This window comes from Panthera leo, chromosome B4 (assembly GCF_018350215.1).
Source record: "Panthera leo isolate Ple1 chromosome B4, P.leo_Ple1_pat1.1, whole genome shotgun sequence".
Taxonomy (NCBI): Eukaryota; Metazoa; Chordata; class Mammalia; order Carnivora; family Felidae; genus Panthera; species Panthera leo.
In genome coordinates this window covers 115,118,394-115,144,778 of record NC_056685.1, presented here as the reverse complement: position 1 = coordinate 115,144,778, position 26,385 = coordinate 115,118,394, and the positions used below count along the sequence as shown (strand labels likewise).

The 26,385-nt window shown below is 43.3% G+C and overlaps 1 protein-coding gene across 1 annotated transcript in view; it reads right to left on the bottom strand.

The window, feature by feature from the left end:
* Nucleotides 1-2,237: 2,237 nt before the first annotated feature.
* The window catches only part of PLXNC1 (plexin C1), a 148,418-nt gene continuing 124,270 nt past the window's right edge, over nt 2,238-26,385 (bottom strand). The window contains exons 22-31 of the mRNA XM_042947369.1: nt 25,839-26,016; nt 23,242-23,345; nt 13,279-13,333; nt 10,804-10,835; nt 10,599-10,706; nt 9,287-9,450; nt 7,278-7,425; nt 4,287-4,427; nt 4,120-4,194; nt 2,238-2,937 (exon numbers count right to left, since the gene is read on the bottom strand). Coding sequence (XP_042803303.1) covers nt 2,833-2,937; nt 4,120-4,194; nt 4,287-4,427; nt 7,278-7,425; nt 9,287-9,450; nt 10,599-10,706; nt 10,804-10,835; nt 13,279-13,333; nt 23,242-23,345; nt 25,839-26,016 — 1,110 coding nt within the window. The 3' untranslated portion in view covers nt 2,238-2,832. The remainder of the gene's footprint in view (nt 2,938-4,119; nt 4,195-4,286; nt 4,428-7,277; nt 7,426-9,286; nt 9,451-10,598; nt 10,707-10,803; nt 10,836-13,278; nt 13,334-23,241; nt 23,346-25,838; nt 26,017-26,385) is intronic.

Below are 26,385 nucleotides of genomic sequence, written 5' to 3'. Positions count from 1 at the left end.
TAAATCCTCTGATTTAATTAGTTGTGTAAAACAAGGGCCATTCATTGTAAAACTTGAACCCCCTGGGGTCCCTTAGCGGTAGTGTTGCCTCCTACTGTTTGGGATCTAACCGAATTATTACAAATGTCTTATCTCTGTGCATCCCTAACCTCTTTTTAAGGAAGTCTGCTGCAATAACTTCACATCAACAAGGCAAAGCTCAAATCCTCCAAACTAAGTGGAATGTTCATTATCTGGAAGTCTTTAGGATCAAAGGGCCAGGTAGATAGTGGAGGAGCAGTGCCTAATATCATGTCAAAGAAACTGGAGTCCGTTGCTGCATTACAGAACTGCTTATTCACAGACGCAGTGGCACCTTGTTGCTGAAGAGTAATTTCCATGGGGCCGCTTAGAATTTAAAAAATCTATTATAACTAGAACATTTGAAGGAAAACAGAAACAGGCCACCTTTACATCAAAATGTTTATTTTTGGATATAGACATTTAAAACATTCATCTCCAAGTACAGCTGCAATCAGGTATACAATAAGAAATAGACTTTAAATCCCTAATACGGAAAAGGTAACAGAATTAATTTTTAAATGCTGCTGTAGACACTAGTGTTAGAAAAAAAAGTTTATAAATGAATTGTTTGCACCAAAAAAATATGCAAAGAAACTTGAAAATAGAAATTGTTTGCCATTTGTTTCTCTGGTTGCTGTTTAATGTAGACCCAGTGACTGATTGTCTTCAGCACACATCTAATTTGGCCATTTACTGTATTTGGCTAATGTGATCCAAGATGTGGTCTAGATCGTGCTTTTCACTGGAGGATTGACAAACACGCTACATACGTTAGTGAATCTTCACACCACCTCAGTGAGGTAGGTTAGAAATATTATACAGAAATTGAGGCACAAAGAGGTAAGCGACTTGCCCAAAGTTCCCAGCAGCATAGCCCCTGGAAGAGGAGGTAAGGCTCCACACGGGACTCTTGTGCCAGAGAGCTGGACAGGGACACCCTCACGTAGCATTTACTAAACACGTAGATAAAGCTGTAGCTGATCCTTTTCATAGCATTTCTGTACCCTAAAGAAGGGGAAGTCTTTTGGGCAACTCTCCTACCCTTGGCTCTCAACTGTCCTCCTGTTATTCTCTTACGAACGCCTTCACATCAAGACTGAGGCAGCCTCACGCAGGGAGCAGACCTCTCACCTTGATACTTGTAAGTAACCTATTTGGTAGTATTTTTGAGGTGTGTCCATTGGACCGACAATGGTCAAAAGTGATGGGATTGGGAAGGTACCTATCAGGGCAGTGACTGCTTATTTGATCAGTTTGTTGAGGTATCACCTCTTACTCTTTGCCAGATATTGAGGAGCAACAAGAATTTCATTTTCAAAGACAAATTCACATTCAACTCCTGATATCCCATACAGTGTTGGTAAATGATTTTAAGGACTATATGATGAGTGTTTTATTTGCTACTTGAAAAAATGTCTTTCCTTAATCTGGGATTTGGAGCACCAAGGGTAAAAGGTGCCACAAGGAAAGTTGAGAGTTGCCAATCACATTTTTTACTTTTAATAGGAAAACACAGTGGTATTAAAATTGGTCATGAGCAGCAAAAATTCAGGAATAAAAAATCAGCAATAAAAAGACTACGGTAGAACTGGACAGGGAGTTCTTTAAAAAGAAAGGCATGAGTAAAATGAGTATTTTGAATTCTTTCTCTTGCGAGGAATACTTTCAAAAAGTACATAGTAAGACTAAGATACCAAGTTGTATACTAATATTTTTCAGGCCTTGGGCCTCAAATATATATATATTCATATATAATACTCCAGTGTGAACAGCAATTTCATGAAATGTAAAATGTTTTTTTTTTGTTTTTTTTTTAAATCACACACAAGTATTTATAACCACAGGGTTCACCAGAAATCTAAAGCAAGGAGACACTAAGTACAGAAACGTAGGATTAGGGGAGTGAGTTACTCTTCTACAGATAGTTTTGATCCAAGTTTTTAGACAGAAATAATGTTTTTTTTTTTTTTTTTTACAATAGCCAACATGTCCACTATCAAATACATTTAGTATGAAAAAATGAAAAAAAAGGGAACATACATCAGGACAAAGTGAGTAAAATGCTGTTGCATTTAAATAAAGCCTCCTCACTCTCCTTGCTTTAGAGCTCCTTAGTGAAACGGAGGTGAGTCTGATGGAGTGCAGTCCATGACCACTGAAAAACACGAGCCCTTTCAACAATGTTGCAACACTGTCAGTTTTTGGTTTAAAAACACACACACGCTCACGAATGCTAAGTGTACACACTACCAAATTCTGCGGTCAGCTTTTCCAAGAACTACTGGGGAAAGTTTCAATGCTGCAAATCCTCGAGGTTGCCCTAACACCTCCACCTTGTTTCCAAATGACTCAGTTCACATTTTCTTTCGATCATTGGCAGTGTCCCCTTTCTGCAGAGGTGCAGTGTAGTCACAAGTGCTACATAACTGTAGTTTTCAAACAAAACCACTTATATCATTGTGCTTAAGTGGAGACTGTAGTTACAATACTGACACTTGCTTACTGGCCCTGTATTCTCTGTAAACAAGGAGGCTGTTTGCAACAACCACTTCAACTCTATTTACAGAAAGGTTCCTACGGTATATGCACAGGCACAAGGTTGGTATGCTTTCTAAAAGCTGTGCATGTGCCTCCGTCTCTAAAAGACAGTGCTCAAAGTGGAACCTATGTGCAAACTTTAAAAAGTAACGACACAGAGTAGCTCAAGTAGCCATTTTGCTCCCAAGTCGTCTGAAGAATTTTGCCAGATTAAGCCAGTCCCCAGAGTGCTTACATCCACTTGCATTTCTTCTTTTCATCAAATAAGACTTTTACATGCAAGAGTTGTTTCTGAGCTTCTTCCAGCCCTCGTTCTCTTTCTAGTTTATTTAGAATCTGTTGACAATTAGAACAGTTATTTTAGATATTGTGATTTTAGCATTAGATTTCGATTTTTTGGGTTTTTTTTTTTTTTTTTTGCATTCCTGATGCCGTGAGTGGTAAAAATCTGTATGAAACAGATGCCAACATTTTCTTCGATCATTTACATACTCACTTTGCAAGTTGTTTTGCTAAGTCATTATCACAGGATCAACAACACTTTGGCTTAAAATAGAAGCTAGCAAGAAATACCAACTATTTGCTTACAAATATGGGGCCAGACTTCCAAGGCCCTGGTTTATGCATTATGTCACAGCCATTCCAAGCACAGCAAGCATTCTGGGCAGCCAACATGCAGGCAAGTATTTCTTCTTAAATGCAGCAGGCAGGGGCATCCTGGTCAGAGTTGAATATTTCCCTCCCCTCCCCTCCCCTCCTGGGCAGTGTAGTGCCTCCTCTCCCCTCCTCCCCTCCCCAGTGCTTCCCTTCTAACCCCTGGCCCCTGGAAAGAGGGATGCTTATCATGTTTAAGGAACTCATTGCCTCTACCCTACCTTAGCGCTTCACTTGATCTTCAAGTAGCAAATGGAATTGGTGAGCTATTCTCACCAGTGACATGGATAGCCTGTCCCAGCATGACTGAGTGGGGGGGAATCAGGGAAGGGGGAATTAACATATATTTGGAAACAGCGCATCTGATGACTGTGTCTGTGTGAATTCCCAAAGAAAAAAATCCAGATTAAGGAGAATTAATCATAAAGGAGAATGGTTTATTGAAATAGTTGCTTAAGTTAGAAATATGTTATACTTTCATATACCTGTTGAACACAGAATCTAGGCAATTTAACAAGCTTAGCTTTCATTTTAGCAGATTACAATCAAGCGTAAGCTGGCCCTATTTAATAGGACCACTACTTACTCATCAAAGTTATATTGAGTCAGTGTGGCTATAGACCCCATGAACTCAAATGTAAATTCAGGCTGGTCCAAAGGCGGGCAGCATGATAAAACCGTAAGGGGACAGCCATGTGCAGGGTCTGGCTTGGTGCCAGGATCCCCCATCTCAGACAGGCTCCCTGGCTTCCCTTTCTGGCCATTAGGGACGCCAGAGCTGTCCTGAGACCGGTAGAATGCTTTACAACCAAATCCTGGCGACTGATTCATATCAATTTTTTGAAATGTTATTTAAAATCTTACCTCATCAAAATATTTTACGATGTATTTGTAAATTTCTGTCAAGGCCACTTCTTCATTAAATTCATTTTCATGTTTCTTAAAGAAAGAAAGCCTTGTTGAGAGATTCTGAAATGACTTTTCAAGACAGAAGTAACAAATGTTATCTCATTTCTACTTTCTAGCAATACCTTAGATTCCTGAGTTAAGAATTCTTCCATTTCCGAAGATGACAATGGAGGCAAATCCCTGATTGCTTTGTAATAAGATTTTACTTCCTCTTTGTAGGTTGGGATATCCTTGGCGTAGAGAAGTTTATTAGTTGGTGCTTCCTACGAAAACAAAAACAAGCATCCATGGCCAAGAGTAAAACACCATGGGGAATTTATAATAGTAACAATGTAGCTGAACCTCCCGCACTATCACGACCTCCTAGTAACAAAGCTTTTTCATGCAGTGGGCCTTCATCAGTGTTGTTGATTGAATGACTGACTGCTATCCAGATAGTTCTGGTGAGTCACTGTTCTTTTCAGGCGAATTAAATGCTAATATATTCTGCCTTCCTCTCATAAAAGAGCTAAAATTATTATTTTTGCATGATTTTGAGTTACTGTAACAACGGAACTTATTTCAGTCATAGTTCATTACTAATGGTTGTAAAAAGCCTGAATTAAAACATTTGCTCTCATCTTCACCCACCAGTGAATTTTGGCATTTATAAAAGACTTGATTGTAGGTCTGATTGAGCCCTTTATGTAACAATGAAAGTGCTAAGTAGTTGGCGGTGGTGGATTTTTCTGCTTATCCCTTTTATTAGATTATAAAGATCTTCTAGCATTCTCAAGGAAGTACGTGGTCATTAGTGCTGGGGGCTCTGATGTCTGACTTCACAAAAGTTCCCTGTCAGTTTGAATGTTTTTATGTAATAGCTGTAATATAAAAAATTGAGGGAAGATAGCTGAGTTAATGATAGGGCTAATGTCCCAGTACATTTTTAAATGTATTGAGGGCATGAATAGCCATATCAATGGCCGAATCATTTTGAAGGATGCCGACACTGAGATATTACGGAGATTTTTTTGCACTTTTCAAGTTTAAGTAAAACCCACAAATCCTGTGATCATTCATTCAGTAAATGTATTTAGCTAGGCACTGTGGCAGGCACTGAATGTAAAGAGTCAAAGACGACCAGTACCTGCCCTTAAGAAGCTTCCAATCTACTTGGGAAGACAAACTTAACACAGTGCTTACTGTGATACCAGTAATTAGTAGCAGAGTATAAAGAAAAGCTCTGTGGAGTTGGACAAATCAGGGATCATCACCAAGACTTGTGGCCTCCCAGAACTGATGTTCTGATTTCCTCATCTATAAAATGAGGGTAGTAATAACTACCAAGAACATAGTAATCACAAGAACCACATAAGGTATAGTTCAGCTAGTCAGTTAACCATTTTTTACTGTGAATAAATTAAGCATTTTAGTGTCTTCCAGTGTGTTTTTGTTGCATTGGTCAAATGAAGAAAGGGCATGGGAAATGGAGCTGGAAAGTTCACAAAGCAAGTATATTTAGACTGATCATAGGCTCCTATAGTTTTTGGTACACATTAAGAAGTCAGGTTTGTTGAAGGAATGAATGAATAAGTAGGGTGTTACTAGAAGAGAGGGGTTATGAGACAGGAGAGGGATACGAAAACATGTTCATGGTAAGTTTGGGAAAGGTAAAGCTGTAATAGAAGGTATATGGAATTTGCAAGAAAATGAGGCAGCCAGAAAAGAGACCTGAAGCCCAATTAGGAAGGGCCGTGTGGTACTGGGAAGATTTCACCTGGCAGGTAATGGGAAGTATTTATAATTTTTAAGCAGGAGACAGACAAGATCAGATTTAAGCTTTAGATAACCTGAGACACAGTGAAAACAAAAAGACGGCACAGGCAAGGAGACCAGTTCCGAGGCAGTTATATGGGTGGAGAGGGGCTGAAGGGATAGGGCCAAAGAATGAGAAAAAAGACATTTTGGAGATGGCAGTGGGCAGTAACCAATTAGGGGAAGGGAGGAAGAAGAAGGAGTTGAAGATAATGGGAAGGAGTTTACCTCGAGAGACCAGGCGATGCTAGGAAGACAAAAGTAAAGACAGGTGTGTTTTGCAGAAATAGTGGTGAGGGTGAGTTTAGATTCAGACTAGGAAGCGGAGGCACCTGTGAAACATCAACCACATTTCGCCCCAGGCACTCTCTCAAATTCCATATACCAAGGAGACACTGCTCAGCACTGAAAGACTGTCTGAAATCCATTAGGTACAGATACTGCTCAGTTTAATACATTTGGAGTGCTCGAATAAGACCAAAACATCCCTTTCAGAGTTTGCTCTGTATTTTTATCTTTCTTTGCTTTCCTGAGGCTTTTGCTCAGCAAAGAAAACCATAGGAAAAACAATATTGATGTTTTGATTATGAATTGACAAACTGGTGGTGGTAGAAATCTCAGGCAAGATTTTCTTACCCATGAGCAATTTGTTATATTCAAATAGACTCTTAGGTATACAGCTGATCCTGAACAACATGGTGTTGAACTATGTGGGTTGGCTCTTACTCTACGTGGAGTTTTTTCAATATAGTACAGAACTGTAAATATGTCTTCTCTTACGATTTCCTGAATGTTTTCTTTTCTCTAGTTTATTTAAGAATACAGTATATAGCACATATTACATGTACAAAATACATGTTATTTTGACTTTCTATTAGTAGTAAGGCTTCCAGTCCACAGTAGGCTATTAATAGTTAAGTCTTGGGGAAGCCAAAAGTTACAGGTAATTTTCAAGTACATGGAGGGTTGGCACCCATAATCCTCCATTATTCAAGGATCAGCTGTATTCAGATGGGATTAATTTAGCTAAGCAAATTTCTGTAGTTTCACTTTGGGTTTATAGTTTATAATTTGTGGTAAAGGTATTTACAGGCACAGTTTTGCAGTAGAAAGGGGATAATAGTCTATTTTGGTATTCATTAAAAAAAAAAACTAGATTAAAAATAAATGGGACAGCTTTTAAAGAGAAGCAGATCTTCAGTGACTACCATGGACTATTTCTTTTTAGCTGCTGTGGTTCAGACCAATTGTTTAGAAGAAAGAATGCTTCAGACTCACAGAATGACATGTTAAGTAAAGATACTAAAACCAGGCCTTACCTTCCCGAGTTGCTGCTCTGTGAGAGAAAATGCGTCCATGAAGGCCTGGGCAATCACAGATAAACAGCCGTCTATGTGTGGTGTCTTCTTAATGTCAAAGACAAACTGAGGGTTCTTCAGGATGTTTACCCAGAAGCGAAGAGGAAGGCTGTTCCGAGAGAGAAATCTCCTTTCAAGCATAGCCCTTCGTAGGAGGCGGATGCTCTGTTTATCACAGTTTGCATACGGGCGTTTTTGCCCTTGTTATTGAAGTATGCAAGTCTGCTTTGCCAAATATACCAAGCAACAGATGGCAGCACCACTCAGAACAAGAAAGGGTTAAACTGACAAGCTACTGAAGGGAGGACTAGAACGGGAGAAATTCAAAGGTGGCCATTGACGAGAATTTTCTCCCGATAGTTCTAGATTATAGCAGGCCACAGTTGCCCATGAAAACGTTTCATCACGTGTCTGGAGCCTGACCTCTTCTCACCCCCTCTAAGTGCCACACCCTGGCCTAAGCCGCCAGCATTATTAGCCCCCAGCTCCTTACAGGTAATTGTCCCACAACTATCAGCAATCTTAACACAGAGTCAGATCAGGTCTCTCCTCTGCTCAGAACCCTCTGTGCTCTCCATCCCCCTTGGGATAAAGCCCCTGTGTGATCTGGGCCTGGGCCCTCATCTGTTACTCTTCACCTTTTTCATTCCAACCCACCGTGGGCCTCTTGGCTGGTCTTCATGCATCCCAGGCAAGGCTGCACCTCAGGACTTCTGCTGCCCATCTTCCAGAAACTGCCTTTAGCCAGACAGTCTCAAGGTGTATGCCCTCACCTCTTTCAAGACCTGACTCAAATGTTATCATCTCCTTGAGGCCTTCTCTGACCACTGTCCTGTTACTCTCTATCCTTCTTTTCTGCTTTGTCCACTGTACTAACCTTCTAATATACTACAATTTACCTATTTATCATCTCTTCCACCCATTAGAATGCAAGCTCTCTGAGAACAAGGATTTTTGTTCAGTTTACTGTTACATCTCCAGCACCTAACAGTGCTTGGCATATAGTAGGTACTCAGATACTTGAATATGAACTTGGGAATCATTCAGAGTCCTTCCATTATCTCAACTCTGGCCTAGCAAATTACCTCCATCATAAGGATGCTGGGCCTCTCCGCAGCTCTACTGTCCTGGCTACTGCCCCTGCTCAGATGCCACCCTCTTCACAGTGAAAGGGGAGCCTACAGCAGCAGCACCTGGGATTAAGAGGCTAGAGCACAGGATGGGAGGGAGCCAGGGTAGATGCTGGGACAGACCCGGATTCAATGGGAGAAGATGAGACCTAGAGCTCTGGCACTTCAGCTTGTAATACTTCCTTAAAATGGTCTGTGGGCCCTCGGTGTTCAGGAGGGCTTGCGATTGTGCCGAAAAGTTCTATCATGTCTTAACACCGAGTCTTACTCAGTTCATACACAGGACATTTCAAATAGAGGTAATGAGCTGTTTCTTTACTGAGGAGAAATTTAGAACAAACCTGGATGCCTTGCCAGGCAACCAGGTAAAACGTTAGAAAACAAAACAGTCCTTTGGCTAATTCTCATGATATCTGAGTACTGCACTCGCTCAAATAAAAGCAGAAATGTCTATGTAGAATCAGAATTCAGACAGTTTGGTAACTGCAAAGGGATTAAGTATTCTGTAATGGAAAATTATATAATAAAACCACAAAATACTAATTTCTCATCTTTTGCCGGTCAGGTTAACATTCCTTACAAGGTCTTTTTCATGCGTTAAAGATAATAAGGTTTGTTTATGTTATCCTAAAGAATAGGATCACAGCATAGGAAGGGTTTTGTTCTTGTTAAAAAATAGTAACAGAGGAAGAATCTGCTTTGACATGATAGCTTACCAAGCCAAAAGATTCTGATCTAGGGATAATGAATCCTTCTGTAACTATCCATGCCCTCCTTTTGGTTAAGATTCTGTCCCAGATTCTTGAAAACAGTCAGTAATCACATACTGTTTGTTCCCACCTGTTTGTTTTCCAAATATGTACGACATCAGGATCTGTGATTTTTTTGTTTTCAGCCTGGGCATCCAAAAAGTCAAAAAAGTATTTTATAGCAAATGGGGCTCTGCTGTTGGGTAAACTCCAAATGCTTCTAAAAAGTTTTTCAAGCACAGAATGAATTGCCACCTGAAAGAGAGCATCAGACGTGGGAGATTTAAAAAATAGGGTAGCAGTTTTGAATACAATAGAAAATGAAATGCCAGTTCAGAGAAAATGATGTACAAAACAGAAAAAAAAAAAAACCTGAAGAGAAAATATGTAAAATTATCAAATGAGGCCAACACTCCATGTGGGTCAAGCATCCTGAAAATCCATGCCCAGGTTTAGGTTTAGTCAACAATGAGGGTATCATAGAAGTCTCCAGCAGTTGAAATGTCAGTTGTAGGGCTGCGTGCATAGATCAAGAAGCCATGGATGTTTAGCTTTTATTAGTTATCTTCAGCCTAGAAAAACTCAATGTTGCTCAGTTCCCAGAATTGTTCCTGTTGCACGTATTTCCATCAGAGGTTTTTATTCTCTACTTTCCAAAGCATCTGAGTGTTTTACAAAAGACAAATAGGCAGATCTCTGTGGGACAGATGAGAAAATCAAGAGGCTCTGGCTGTCCTTTAGCCACTAAACAAATTTACTGAGCTCTTAGCATACCCTCTGCTATAATCTGAAGAAGCATGCCCATCAGGAGACCAGGGCCAGGTGTAGATAATAGCATTTATATTGCTAGTCATTTCAGGGGGAAAAAAAAGGATCACCACAGACTTCTGTTAATCTCATTCAAAGCCAGATAAAGTAAAATTTGCTTCTGGTTTGGTATTCCAACAGCTTTCACATCTGACACTTTTACATGTGAACAGAATTCTTAACTTTAAAGTGGAAAAATAAAAAAAGATTTAGTAGGTTTACCGTCACTGACCCCACCCTTCATTTTATTTGCAATTCAAAGGGAGTTTTATTGCTCCTCTATAAGAACAAATAAAAACGAATAATTACACCATGAACCTAAAAAATAACAATAGTGAAATCGTGGGTAAAGGACTGGGAACAATATTAAATCCCTGATTGAAGATACTGCAGTCAAAATTTGTAAAGTGCCATTATCTTTGCAGTTTCTAAAAAGAAGAGGAGGGTAGGAAATGTTTACCATTTAAACTTTCATTTTGCTTTGCTAGAAGGCACAAGGGATTTGTAACATTTTCACACTTCAGTGGAAATTAAGTCAAACACATCATACACCCCCAAGGTAGCCATAAAAGCACTCCCAGAACAGTTAAGTGTACCTTGGTCGACAGCAGCTTTGTCAGATACATTTCTTTTACTTTGAACTTGTGCTTCCCTCGATGTCTCTTTCCTTGCACATCTTGGAATGCTTCCGAATCTGGTAAAATCTAAAGGGAAGACAGACTAGAAGCGTTACCCAAGGAGACCGTTCATGCTACAGAAGGCATCCAGTTCAGTGGCAAGCACAAGAAAGACTGAACTCACCAAATGGCAGTGGTCTTCTGAGTATTCCACATCTGAATGCCAGAGAAAGGGGGAGAAAACAGTCTATTAAAAAAACAACCACGGGCTAATTGGCCTTCTCATAAAATGCCCCATTTGTGCTATAAACAGAAGAGGTTACTTGAGCTCTTCACAGCTATTTTTTTGTTTTTTTTACCCTGTTGCATCTTAAGATCTTAACAACGTGAAGACTGAACGGGCCAGGGAGTAGGAAGCAGGTTCCCTATTCCTGGAAGTATTAAAACAGGCTGAATGATCCTTCATTGGGTGAGTAGGAGAGGTTCAAGCCCCACTCATGAACAAATGTACCTGGGGGCAGCTACTGAGTGCCAGGGGCTCCTAGGCAAAAGGCAATCTTAACACAGACCTAGTTACCCCCCCACCCCAGTGGAATTTACATCCTAGCCAATGAGAGACTTCATACTATTAATTATACAATTATTTAACTACAACTGTGATAAGGCTCCTGAAGAAGTATATGCTAAGAAAGTAACTGACAAAGGCCGGCCCTACTCTGGGGAGGTTTTTCAGGGGAAGGGTGTTGGAGCTGAACCTAAGTGAATGACTAGTTAGCCAGGCAAATGGAAGAAGGGGAATGGGTGCAAAGACCCTAAGGTGGAAGGAACGTGACCCCTCCTGGGATCTGAAAGAAGGGCAATGAGTTGGGAGTTTATAGAGCAAGCGTGACAGTGACAAAGGGTGAGGACAGTCCTGAAAGAAATGTGGTAGTAAAGGGAATGGTAAATGGAAAAGAAGGATCAAGGGACTAGGTTTTTTGTTTTGAAGATGAAGGAGATAGAATACCTTGAAACACTAACAAAAGCTGTAGTAAGTGGGGAGGTATAGAAAATTTAGGTGAGAGAAGATTGTCTGTGGCGTAAGAATGCTTGGAAGGTTGGAAATGATGGGATTGAAGACACAGGTGAGAGACTGGCCTTGGATAAGAGGAAGGAAATCCTGGAATGCTGCTGGGGGTGGGAAGGAGCACAGGAAGAAATGGGCAGATGCAGGTAGGGTGGTAGGCTTGGTGCTAGATGTTGATGGAGTTCTGATTCCTGTTTTCTCTGTGATGTACAGGATCAAGTCTGCTGCTGATAGAGCCATGTAGGTCAGAGCTTTGAGGAGAGAAGGCAGAATTCTGGAGAACACAGAGTGAGTTACCTAGAGAAATTTAGTGGGTGTAGGCTGCATTGAGGGTCCCAGTCATGTTGGGCACCATGAAATTATAGTGACTCCAAACTATGCTGTTGTGTATCTTCCTCCAGTGGCTGCCTGGATATAGGTTTAGGAAAGGCTAGTATTGGGTTCATCCAGGGCTGGGATGTGACAGAGAGGGTAGTACATAGGGGACAGGGACAGGAGAAGGTGAAGGGTTAGGAGGAGAGTGATCAAAATAATGGCTCTCAGCTGAACTGGACAGGGAAGAAACAGAGACGTTGACTGCCTTGAGGTCCCATGAAGAGATCCAAATGTGAGATCCCTGATCTTTGAAGCTTAAAATACAAAGTTCTACTTTTTTATAACACAAGGACACCAGTTCCCTATGCCAGAATGGCAGCCACCCTCTGCAAGATGGCTTCTCTCACTAAATAGCCAGATCTAATGATGGACTGTGAGGTTCCCCAGAGGGGTTTCCTACAACCTACCAAATTATCTTTTCTATTTAATTGGGGGCCCTGCATTCTCTGTTTGTACTGACCACGTATTGGGACCTATGAGGCCGCTCCTAGTATTGAATCTAGGAATCAGGAAGCCTCCCCTCCAGTTATATGTGTGAAAAGTGCTGTTGGTGAGGCCCAGAAACTTTCCAAGGGCTGGGGACAGAGTGTCTTAGCTGGGGTATCCTTTCTCTGGAGACAAACCTAGACTGGGATTTAGGGAATTTCTCAAGGCACCGTCACAATGCCTTCCTTTCCTGAGACCATCAGGGAGGTAGGTAGAGAGTTTAGAGGCTAGCCCATTGACTTTCCCATAAAAGCTCCCCATTTAGTTTGTCTCACTCCGCTTTCTGGGAATTTTGCAGCTGCTATCGCAAGGAGATTTGGATTTCTAAGTGGATTATCTTGTTTGTTCAGTGCTTGCAGGGCTGTGTGATTATCTACCGGCTTCCCTCTCAGTTTGCCAGAGGGGTCTTCTCTGTTAGCCCCCATCCTACTGAGGAGTTGGAACAGAGCGAGGAAGGCTGAGATTCTACCCTGAGTTCAGGGCTGTCAAGAGGCAGCAGCTTCCTTTCTGCTGGGTGGTCCGGCCAACTGCTATTTACTGGTTCCTGTCCTCTTTTTTGCAAAGCTCACGTTCTTAGGAATAGAAACAGATCAAAATGGCTTTTCTCCAATTTCAGAGAATTACATAGAAACAACTCAATCTCACTTTTGTGACAATACATCTGAAAGAGGCAAAAAACAATACTTTGTATAAAAGTGGGTGAGAACAAAAGGTTAACATTATATCGGTTACCTGTAGTAAAATTTGCTATCTTCTTAAAGACTTTTATAGTGGATCCATTTGATATCTGAAAGCAAAGATAAAAAATATATGAGTTTTCAAAATTTAATACATTTCTCAACTTCATCCAGGAAGTAGATGGCTGGCTGGATCTTGCATTCTCTCATCTATTAAATATTTATCAAGAATTTCTATGTGCTGGAAGTTGGAGCTATAATGGTGATGAAGACACTGTCTCTGCCCTCAAGGAGCTCACAGTCCTGTGAAGGACATAGACAAGGCAGCGAGATGCAGTGAGGCTGGAAGAGGGGGGCCAACACACCATAGGGCTAATGGGAGGGGGGCAACCCCGGGCAGAGGGGAAGACAAGGCTGTGTTAGGAAGTATCCCAGCGTCTCAGAGGTCAAAAGAGGCTTGGGCCACTATGTTTTTGAGGTTCCTACTATATTCAGAAATGCTGAAACAGGTGTTCAAAGCTGTGTTAGCTAGAGCTGGTGTTTACCTTATCACAGAGCAATTTCACATCCGGGTATATATCCAACAGAAATAAGTGCATATCCTGATAGCAAACTATATGCGATTGCCCCATACTGGAAACAACCAAACATCATCAATGAATAAATAATTTGGGGTATGTCCATACAACAGAATATAAAGCAGTGAAAAATGAGCAAATTACTGCTCCACGCCGCATGGGTAAACCTCACCGTGGTAATGTGCAAAGAAGCCCAACACAGAGGAATACATACTATGTGATTCCAATCATGTAAAGCTAAAACAAACACAAAAACAGTCAAACTATGATGTTAGATGTTTGGACAAGAGAGTGGGGTTAGTGATTGGGAGGGGCCTGGAGGGGGCTTCTGAGGTACCCATAATGTTCTCTTTCTTGACCTGAGTCGTAGTTACAGGGTGTGCTCACTTTCTGATAATTCATCCAGTAGTACACTTATGATTTGTTCTCTTTTTGCAGGAATATCGTATTTTTAAAAAGCTTGCAAAATCATAAAAATTGCATATACTTTTAAATAAAAACTTTACACTTAAGTATAACTTATAGGAAAGCACTTCACATTCACTAATATTAAGTATACAGCTTAATAAATGTTAAGTATACACCTGTGTAACCACTACTCACATGAAGATAAAAATTGTATTTCAAGGTCCTACGAAGTACCCCTGTTATCCCCTCCCAGTCAATAACCACCCCATCCTCAGCCAGAGATAACCACTATTCTGACTTCCATCTGTTCTTGAGCATCATATAAATGGAATTATATAGTACAGCTAACCCTTGAACAATATGGGGGTTAGGGGTACCCGCCCCCTGCACAGTTGAAACTCCACATAAAACCTTTGATTCCCCCAAAACTTAACTGCCTACTGTTGACAGGAAGCCTTACCAATAAGTCAATTAATACATATCTTGTATGTTGTATGTATTACATACTGTATCCTTATAAGGCTAGAGAAAAAAGTATTAAAATCGTAAGAAAAGATACACTGACAGCACTGTACTGTATTTACTGGAAAATATCTGCATGTAAGTGGGCCTGCACCATTCAAACCTGCATTGTTCAAGGGTCAACTACGGGTGTGTGTGCGTGTGTGTGTATAGGTCTGGCTTCCCGGGGTCATCTTAAGGTCTGTGATGTGTATCCACACTGTTGCAGCTACAAGCAATTCAGTCCTTTTAAAATGACTTTGTATTATTGTGTGAATATATTACAAAAAACTGCCATACACTAAAGACAGAAGTATTGACATGCTACAACATGAACCTCAAAAACATACTAGGTGAAAGCCAGCCACAAAAGACCACATGTTGTATGATCCCATTTAGATAAAATGTCCGGAACAGACAGATTTATGCACACAGAAAGTAGATTACTAGCTGCCTAAAGCAGGGGTCAGAAGAATGAGGAGTGACTGCTAATGAATTCAAGGTTTCTTTTGGGGGTGATGAAAATGTTCTAAAATTAGATTGTGGTGATGACTACACAACTCTGCAAATGCACCAAAAACCATTGCATTGTACATTTTAAAAGGTGACCTTTATGGTATATAAATTATATCTCAATAGAGCTGCTAAAAAATTGCCACAGATTTTAAATGTACACAATTTGACAAATAAATGCCTTTACCACACTGACACACTACTGCAAGGCCCACGCATACCCTCTCTTGTCTATAAAGTCAGGAGTTCTCACCTGAGGCCTTTCGGGACTATGAAAGCCAAGGCCGGATGGCCCTCCAGCGCGGCCCTCCCCCACAACCGACTGGGGGAAGAAGCGCCCTTGAGTGTCCAAGGGGACTAGATGCTAAGAAGCAGGGGGCAGGCCTCACTTCTTGTGAGGAGTAAATTATTCTGAGAGGCTAGTCCACAGAAATGTAAGACAAAGGAACCCTGAAGAGAGGCAAGTCAAGGATACACAAATCCTTGCCTTCATTCTGGGACTATGGAGGGAGGATTAACCCTGTCTTTTCGGAACATGGTCAGCTGAGTGCTTTTTCCCTCCACTCTGAAGTCCTCAGTCTGGTCTGAATTCTAATACTACTTTGGACCTAGCCTTCCTCCATTTGGAAAAAAGTAGAAACCTAGAATTTCTCTTCTGGCCTGCTGCGCATTGGTTATCAGAGTGTACAAACCTGCTTAGCAAGCGCCAAAGGATTAAGGTCTAATCTCCTTCAGGTTGCACCCACAGAGGAGGGAACACGGGGCGAGAGCCAGCCCTGCAGAGGCCCTGAGCACAGCCGTCCAGCCAGCTGTGTCTAGCCAGCTGCTAAGTTTAGACCAGAGGCCTCCAACTGCTGGTGTTCACATCTTGCAGGGAGGGGGAATGCTGAGCAGAGGCTGGCTGGGCCATCAGGTCTCTGAAAAGTGTCTCCAGCTTGGACTCTTATTGAATTCTTCGACTCTGCTGTTATTACCAAACCTCCTCCTCTTTCCCCTTGAGCCATTCATTGTTTTCTGGCTGCTTTTTCCATTCTCCTCCACATTTGATGCAATTAAAGTAAACACTCTGTGCAGGCACCCTCTCAGCAACACTCAGACACCAAGTTTATGAGAATGTTTGAACGTAGTTCTAAAATTCCTCCCCATGAAGAGCTGGATATGCTCTGTTTCTAAGCCAATAAATATCTTTTTATAAAAGGAAGCTGGTGATTCATTCTGGGTAATTGTCAAAGAATGAATCCCAAATGGATCCTGTTGAGTGTTGAGCCAATACTCCACTACCGTCAGACGCTTTGTTTTGCTAAACGTGAGCACCCTTACCCTATAATCACAAACACCACGGATGGGCTTTCCGATAAGCAGCCCTGCCAGAGGTTCAAATGTCTTTTCAAGAGCTGGCAAGGACTCACTGCTGGCACTGTGCTCAGGCATTAAGATAGCGCACACGCAGCTTGTACCACGGAAATTTTATTCTGAAATTATCTCCCGAGAGCAAGTGTAAAAGCATTTTATTAGTGGTTGACTTGTGTGTGTGTGTGTGTCTGAGCATGTGTGTGTGAGTGTATTTCTAACTTTCACAGCTGCTCTGGGGCTGGAACATTTCCCCCCACGTGACACTTTAACACCATCGTAAGACAGAAACTAGTTCACTTACAGATGTTTGGTGGGGGGATAAGGTTTCCATTTTCTATTTTGCACAAGTCAGCGGCTGCTGAGTTAAGGACAGAAATGCCGTTTTGAAAAGTGCCACAGAATCTAAAGTGTTAAAAATATGATACTGTTTGTTCCATCTGAGGAGCTCCAAATGCTTTCCTGAGAGTGACTCATTAATCCTCCTGTACTCCTGTGAGGCAGGGAGCGGCCTCTGGGCCCCTACTTTAGGAATGAAAACCAAATTAAATCAAAGAAAGATTAATGTCACTAGATGGGTCTGCGGCGGGAATGTTTCTCCAGCCCAGAGCAGAACTGGTAGCGCACGGCAACTTCAAATTAAATTCCTCCCAGTCTCACAGTGCTCCGGGATTCAATGAGACAAGAAGGCGATACCCCTTCGATGATGACTGGCCCATGTTGGAACAAGGTAGAGAAAACCGTAGACTCCTCCATTATCAGAATTAGGAATTGTGACCGCACAAGGCTAAACGGACTCAGGTCGACAATTTAAAATCACTCCTGAAATCAGCAGGAGGTACACATCCTCCAAATCACGTGCAAGCCAAGGTAGGACTTCTCTGTGGCAAAACCCTATCCTTGTGGCATGAGTTGAAGAAAATTCCGTAAGGATAGATCTTCTAGATATATAAGATTGAATTTATATTTAGTCTCACAAAACTGCCATTTTTTATGGGTAAAAATGGTCAAATGTTGGTAATTTCATATTGCTTAGTCTAAGAGGAAAGCTGGAATTTCAGCCTAAGAATTGTATGGAAAATTATGAAATATTGTGATACTTTTTTTCTTAAAAAAAAAAAAAAACTGAAAACACAGTAAGCAATACACATCACCACATGGAAACCCTTACTGGTATCCCTCATTCCTAAAATGGTATTATGTGAAAGCAGAACTCTATTCAACCAGCGTTGTCCCCACAACCACTCATCAATTTTGCTTTCCCCACCTACACCCTTAGCTCTTCCCACTGACACCCCAAGGCTGGAGGCAGATAATAAAGGAATCCTGTTTCTCAGGGCCAGAGGGATAACCTTGCTCAGTCCATTAGCAAAGGAGGTTCAGTGTTCATTGGAGTGTTTGGAAGGGGCCCATCAGAACACTCCCAACACACATATCAGATCATACATGTGGTTCCTGACACCCAGGACAGCTCTAAAGGATGCTTCCAACTAGTTAAAATGCCAGTAGGGCTCTTGCATCTTCCTTGGGTACTTGGAATTCAGCCTGGGCCAGTAGCAAACTCTCTCTGAGGACTGTCAGAACCAGACCTCGTCCTCTAGGAGCCAGTTTGCTCTCTAAAAGTGTGCCTGAAATTGGGAACCTTAAGCACTCCCCTGCTTTTGTTGGGCTTGGGTGGTGAGCTCTTGGATGCCTGCAAGAGGCCTCCTATCTGAAGAAGGCAATTGTTGTCATCTTCAAGGAACACTGGCCTTAAATTATGTTGAAGTAGAATTAAAAATAAGGATTTTGATAAACTCACAGACATGAGATTCATCAGAAGATTTTAAGAGAAGTTACCTTTTTGGATATGACATCAGAGAAAGTAACTACCAGGATTTTTCATCATTTGGCCCAGCTTCCTAGCCGAGGCTGCCTTAGAGGCTGGAGGCATGGGCTACAAGCCCAGCTGGAGCCAAGCCTATCTCTCCGGCCCTGAGAAGAGCCATGTCTCCAGCGCCATTGTTGATTCATCTGCTTCCGGCCTTGGGGCATATCATTGAGAAGAGCTATGCGGAACCTCTCCCTGTGCCCTAGAATGGGAATAATGATAGTATCCATCTACCTCACTGGGCTGTACAGAGGACTAAAGGAGCTGCTATTTGTAAGAGCCCCTGGAACAGTGCCCAGTATACAAGAAGCATTCTGTGCTTGTTTAATGAATAAATAAATATCTAAAGTCATTCGTGCTGCAAGAGACCTTTAGAGATAGTCAAATCCCTTTATTTTAGTGTCACGGATGACACACCTGATTGGACGGACCGCTGACTTTACCTAGCAGACACTTTGGAACATCCCTGTGAGCTCTACATGTCATTTGAATGACAACTTTAGCGGTGGCGACGACCACTGTGGCATTAGCATGCACCTGTTACGAGAGCGTTCTTCAACATCACAGTGGTTTAAACATCTTTTCTGCCCCTCAGAACCTCATGGTTCAGAATGTGAGGCGAAGTCTCTAGAGGGCCTTTCCCGCTGGACACAACACCTGTTCTGTATATGCGATGCCACCCTATTGTGGGGTGTAAGTGTGATAACACCGTCCAGCAAAAGGTCACACGGAGGTGCAGGGGAGGGGAAGAAAGCCTGGACCCAGAGACACCTCTCCATACACACACAACTGATCTTATCAGCTCCAAAACACAGTGCAGTTTCCTTAATAGGAAAGGCACACTCAGCGATGGCCAGTTAAGGAAGCACTTGGGGAGGATTTAATTATAGGGGATAAAGATGCCTCTGGCTTAATGTGTTTGTAAAGATGCTGGTTTTACCCCCTGTTTGCACGGGACGGAAGGAGACTGTAGCAGAAATCTACCCTCCTCTGCACTCATCTGATGGAAAACGAGGGTAATAAAAGCACCTTCATCATAGGGTTGTGAACCTGAATTGTGCTTATGCACATGAACAGTGCTGTCATCACTATGCAAAGCAATCTTGGCGACGCCCAGGGTTGGCAAGGATGCCATCCTATAGATGACAGAGCATTGCCAGCAATTTGGGGCTGTGGAGGCTGCATCTGGTCCATGAGATGCTATATTTTTGCTGTGCCTTCAGATCCCCTCTAGAAACCTGTTCTTCAAATATTTGGACAGTAAATCATTCAGAGGAAATCAGCTACACTCTGTTTGCCCTAAGGACAGAACAGGAGAGAAGAACCAGGTTTCCACTCCAGCAACGGGACTTTGTTTAGATAGTAGGAGGAACTGGCCGTCACTAAAGATTAACTTTAAAACCTAAGTAATTTGGGCTAATTGGAGGGAGATGAGTCTGAATCACTTAAAATTCCGAGTTAGACCCTATTTTTAAATGAAATACAGTTTTTTGCTTTCAAGTACTTGCAGTGACTCAAACTAGGGTGCTTTAGTAAATAAGAGTGGTAATTAGCATCTTGTCTCTTTGGAGGGAAACGTAAGCTCCAGGAGAAAATTTTTAACGGAAGCACAAAAGTGAGCTTCAGCCTACCCCTGTCAAATTACTCCCAATTTTGAATCTGCAGGGGAACTACTAAACTGGGGATAGAGTTCGGTGGCCGAGGGTAGTGGTGGATACTTTTTTTCTGAGCTGTCTTTGAAAAACAGGGCATTTGAGATGGTCCAAGCATGGAGAGCACAGGGCCGATGACCTCCCCAGTTTCCTTCAAGCTCTCTGAGTTTATTTGCCTTACGGCTTAGCTTTTTAAACATCAGGAGAATCCTTTAAGCCCTTGTGTCCTAGTCTTGTCATTTATTACCACCATGTGGCAATGCTAGGGTATGAAGCCAATAAATCATTTGGACGGGAAATGACTACAGGCCGGATTAATTTCATTATCATCCTTAAGCAGATAGGTGTCTAGCACGGCCGATGTCTCCAGTGAAGACTGATGTTCTATCTTTCCTGACGGCCCTCCCCCTGGCCTTGCAGACAGCTATGGTGGTTCTTCCTTTTCCCTGCTGGAGTGGCTTGTCCTGCCTTTCCCTCTGAAGGGCAGTGAGTGGCCACACCCCCTTCCTTTGTGGTCCACCTCATGCCACACAGTCGCCGGGGGACTCCAAAAAGCCTGATCAGGGTGGCCCAGCCCTCCTGGCACAGCTGAGCAAGACAAGCACATTAGCTCGCCAAAGGAGGGCGTCTGTGGTGGTGTTCCTTCTAAACCCGCTGAGACAAACTCGCTACCCAGACAACACAGAGGGAAGGTGACTGCCAGGCTGCAAGCCTGAACTTCAAACTGATGCCCTGATAAGCCCCTAAGTTCTTACACTTGCCAGGCAGCACCCCTAACTCTAACCTCCTATCCATTAAATTCCCTCTGGAGCACGGCTTCTCTGAGTGTGGCTCACAGGCATACATACGCTCAGAAAGCCCCCTGGGGATTTTTACAAGTTCCAAAAGCTGAGACCGACAGCTCTTGGCAAGATGACTTCAAGGTTGGAAAGTCTGAGCTGCGGGAGGGTGAGCACGAAAGCAAGTCGCTACCCCGTGGCTCTCTCTACTGGATGCTCTCCGGCAAAGGCTCCGGTGGCGCCCACCCAGGTGTCACCCAAAGAAGCTATTTCCAAACTAGTTCTAAGAACCACTTAGCCAAAGAGCCCAAGGAAGAGGTGTCCTCTGTTTCTGGCCACTGCCCAGAAAGCTCTGCTCAAGAATGGTCTCTGCTTCCTCCCTGGAGAGGGGAGAGCCCGCAGGGTCCAAAGGCCTTCTCGGTGCAAACACATTTATTTCCCAGGGACTTCGCAGGCATGAAAGACAGGAGGCGCCTACTCTCCGAGTGGCCTGGGAAGCTGCTCCTGCTGTCTCCTCTGTCTCTGGAAGACCTACTGCATCAATGCATCCGCCCGCCATCTTGGCTGCTCCTCTACCCAGGGACCCTCCCACCTGCATGGTTTATGGTGCCTATCTCCTGCCCATCTCTGAGTCCCTCCGCTTGTCTCCATCTCAAGAGCCACCATGTCATTTCTGACCAACATCATTCCTCACCTGAAATTCTTCCAGTGACAGCTTCTAAGGGTCTCCCTAGTTCCAGCTTTGTACCTCTTATAACCATGCTTCAGACACAGCCACAGGCATGTCTGAGACACAAATCTCCCCTGCTTAAGATCCTCCCGTGGCTTCTTGGGATTATTGTTGGGACAAAAGTCCAATTTCTGAAGAAGCTGATAGGGCTGTACAATCCCTATCTCCCCTCCTTGCCTCCCTCCCCATTTCTCTGCCTTCCTCTCAGTCAGGCTTTGGCAGGTACTGGTTAAGCCACAGACCCTAGAACCCAACTATCTGAGTCCAAATCTTGGCTCTGCCACTGACTAGCTGCTGGTAAACGTCCCTGAGTGTACCATCTATAAAGAGCGTTAGTAACAGCACCTACCTCATAGGACTGCTATACATGGGATGGACTAAGCCAGATTAAGGGGCAATGCTGAGGGCAGCACCTGGCACAGAGTGAGGCCTCTGTCACATTGGCTATTATTGGCTCTCACTGCCAACACCCCCATCTCAAGTTTTAAGCAGCTGCAAGTCTTTGTGTGGAAGAACATGTGTCTTCTCCCTTCCCTGTGGGGTGTGCTGGTGCCCCATCCCAGACCGGGAAAGTACTCATTCTTTAGGTCTCTGCTTGGTCAGCTTTCTCCAGGAAGCTTTCTCTGATGCTCTGAGCCGCAGCACTCTTACACCATAGGTGTTGCCTCATACTTGTCTTCCCCCTTCTTCATCCCCTCCCGGGGGTGGTAGGCTCCTTGAAGTCAGGAACTTGGTCTTTGTTCCTCTTGTGTGCAACCCGGCACATAGCAGATATTCACCAAAGATTTGGATAATGTTGCTGAATGACTCCCAGTATTCATCTCAGTGTGTTCCAGAACCTTCCCTGCCTCCTGTCTCTGTCTCTGTCTCTCTCTCTCTCTCGTGCCATGCAGGCTTCTCTGGCACACAGATCTCTGAGAGGTCATGTGCACCCCACACCCACCTTGGCACTCACCCAGCATGTGGGTCAGGGGCCAAAGGAGCTATTACTGGGGACACCTGGGTGGCTGAGTCGGTCAAGCATCTGACTTTGACTCGGGTCATGATCTCATGGGTTTGTGGGTTCGAGCCCCGCTTTGGGCTCTATGCTGACAGCTCAGAGCCTGGAGCCTGCTTCAGATTCTGTGTCTCCCTCTCTCTCTGCCCTTCCCCTGCTCTCGCTTTCTCTGTCTGGCTCTCAAAAATAAACATAAAAAAAGGATGTATTACTGAATATTGCAAAGGAACAGGAAATGTAGGACTTCTTCAGAAAAAAAGGACCCCACACAAAGGTTATGTGGCTCTGTGAACACCATGGAGACCTGTGAGGTGAAGTTTCCCACCCAAACTGCCGGATGGAGACTGATCAGTCACATGAAAATCGAAGGCCTTGGGGAGGGGGTGGGAAGGGGGTGACCCGGCGGGGGTGGGGGGGGGGGAACTGTTGACCACGAGACACAGTAATGCCCAGGCTCTTCCAAACGAGCAACTAAAGAAAACTGCTGACCTGCAAACAAGCCATCTGCAAATTGCCAGAAAATGGTGGGGGTCCCATAATTTTTTTTTTAAACAATTGCCGGGGTACTACCTGGAGATGATCTATCAAGACAGGATTGGGCCTGGGGAAGGAGATGTTGGGGGCTAAGCCTTGCTCTTACCTCATAGTGGCCAATGGTATTTAGCTTGGTTATTCCATCTTCGAGAATCACAGATGAACTGTCAATATCCAGAAGTTCTTTTTGTCGTGTGCCCACTTGCAGCTCTGAAAAGAAAAAAAAGAGAGTGCATTTTGTTCTCCTTTGAAATTGAAGTGAGAAAGTTTAAATGCTATTCTGTAATGGTAGCAATTATTATTTATAAATAAATAAATCTTAAAGTGTTTAATGTGTGTCTGAAAGTTTGGAGATATATGAGCCAGACTGGTAGCCTGAGTTTTGTTTCTGTTTTGTGTTTAGGGCTCTGACTTTTAGGACTACATTTCCCTGGGGATGCCTGGGTGGCTTAATTGGTTAAGCATCTGACTCAAGATCTCGCCTCACGGTTCATGAGTTCAAGCCTTGCATCGGGCTCTGTGCTTGCAATGTGGAGCCTGCTTGGGATTCTCTACACCCCTGCCTCTTCCTAGCTCATTCACTCTCTAAGTAAATAAATAAACTTAAAAAAAGAAAAAAAGACTACCTTTCCCTGAAGCTTGTACTCCGAGGCTAAGCCTGGAAGTAAAGCCAATGGAAACAAAATAATGCATCCTTACAGGGACTAAGCTCTTCAAAAAATTCCCAAAACAAATTTTTAAGTTCCCAAGCAGGTGCGCTGTGAATTATCTTCTGTAGGTCCCTGGGCGGGGGTGCATTGGTGGGCTAATATCTCAAGCCACACCATTCAAGCTGTTTTATGGAGATTGCCAACTTGTGCCCTGGAGCTAGAATGTGGCCCACAGATGTGTATTTTTGTGTGTCAACGTACACAACGTTTTACTTATTCAGCACCAACATTCAAAGTCAATTCAGCACCAAGGCACCAGCATTCAAGGCAGGAGATTGCACATAAAAATTCGGACTGATTTCCTCTTTAAAAACAAGGAAACAAAAAACGGAATCATCGGATAATACTGACCACTCAGGCCCGCATGCAGTCACTGGCTGAAGCTGAGTGGCACCGATCCTTTAGATGGCATGTCTTTCCCCCCAGTTAAGTTGGGTCCTGCCATTTCCCAGTGTCCTAGATGGGCCAACACCCCTATTTATGGTAGTTCCTGCCCCTGTGGGCATCTGAGTTTGTGAGCCTCTGCTAGAAGCGGTCTTAACCACAGCTGCTTCCGGTATTGGATTTCTATACAATTTATGGCTGGTTCTAAGGCTTTTGCCCTCGTTTTCTGGGGCCAGCCTTGGAGGTAGTTTGCAAGATCATCACACATGCAGAAGCCTGACATGGCTGGAATGCAGTGTTCCCATTTCCCACCAGAAGCTTCTAACAGACTTGTTCTGCTACCTACTTTTCTACATCAGGAAGAACCGATGGGCTCAAACACAAGAACGGCAAGAGGTTGCTACTGCTGACCCGGCACTGGCAGGACTAAGGCCACTGGACTGTTTTCCCCACGCTTGTTGGCTCCATGTGCCCAGCTCTTGGCAGCCAGAGCCACACTTTTGCAAAGGTAGGGAAGGAAGTTGACAGTCCAGGTCAGGTGATGGTTTCCCGTCTGGGGCTGCCTCTTTGGCCCGGCCTCTAACCAAATGAGCTAAAATGGTCTGCAAGTGCCCAACAGTCCACCCAACAGAAGGACACAGAAAAGAGGCAAAAGAGAGGTGCCTTAGTCCCTTCTTTGACGCCAAGTCCTGTAGTTGCACGCTTGCGTTGTTTCACCCCAACTTGCCAGGTCCTGCCTCCAGGCTTTTCTAGATGGCCTTTTAGCAGGAGGTTTGGCTTGGAGAGCCAGATGGGATGATTTTAATTGCCTGCTTCGTGGAGGCTACGACTGTACATTGAGGGGAGATAAACCTTGTTACACTGTCTGTCACTGCTGTGATTTTACTCTTCTTGCCTGTCCCATTATCTGCTATAAAATCCCACGACAGTCTCTTGGGAGGGCTGCAGGGAGCTCAACTTTAAAATGTTGATGAACATTTGAGTGGAGCGGAGCCCTGTTAGAGCGTTCATGCATATGCTCTCCTTTGCAGTAGACCAGTAGAGCCCGAAAATGAATTCATAGCAGATGCTGCTTCGCGTTGGGGAGGATGGAGAATATACTTAATGCAGGACGCGATTAGCAGAGACGAAGATGACCTTTCCAGTGTGCTACAGTTAACACCCAGAGTCTGAGCCACCCGCTAATGACACACAACAAACAAATCAAATGCCAATGTGAAATGCAACACACACACAGGGCGCGGCGTTTACACCTTTTTGTACTTCTTGACACAAGGTGAATCCATTCAGTCTCAGGGTTACCAATCTCATGAATCTGATTTACAAACATAATATTTTTGTAAAAAAAAAACAAACCCAAAAACAAAAACCCCAGCATCTTTGAAGGATAACGCTGCCTAGGAAAAAATCATGTACATGCTCTTGGGAAAGCAGTACAGTCTCTTGGCTCCCAGACATGCCCTCTGGGAACAGCCCCAGGCCATGTAAGTTTCAACAAACAGAAGCATGCATGCTGTGGGCAGGGGGGAAAGGGAGAGACGGAGGGAGAGAGCCTGCGGAAGAGACATTCATCAGGGATTGGGACAGAACAGCTCCCTCCTTGCCTTACCAAGACCAATTTCATTCAGCTGAAGTCCATAAGGAGAGCCATTTTTGCTTAGGAATGCCTGGAAAATCTTTTCTTTGGCTTGGCCTATGGTATCACAATCAAGAACGTTGACTGAAATATTCCGACAGACGTCTGCACTCTCATTTTCTGGGATCTTTTCAAAGACGACGTTTAATGCCTGCAAGAATACAAACAGGTTTCCAAGTCTATTAGATAATTGCAATCTGAAAGGCTTTCATAAAAGACACAAACTTGGTGAGTCCCACTAATACCTCGGACAGCACATTAGCAAACACTGTGTCCCATTATACTACTTTAATCTTTTTTCCATAATCCATTCTTTTCAGGGATAATGGAAAGGAAAACAGAAAAGTTAAAACTCTCATTACAGAGCAAGCATTGAATAAATATATCCGAGAGTAAAATACATATACACATAAATGTTCTAGAAGTGGTGATTTCTAATTTCATCTTCAAAAACAAAACAAACAAACAAACAAAAAACCCCCCAAAACTGGAAAGGTTCCACAGTACATGAGGGCAGACT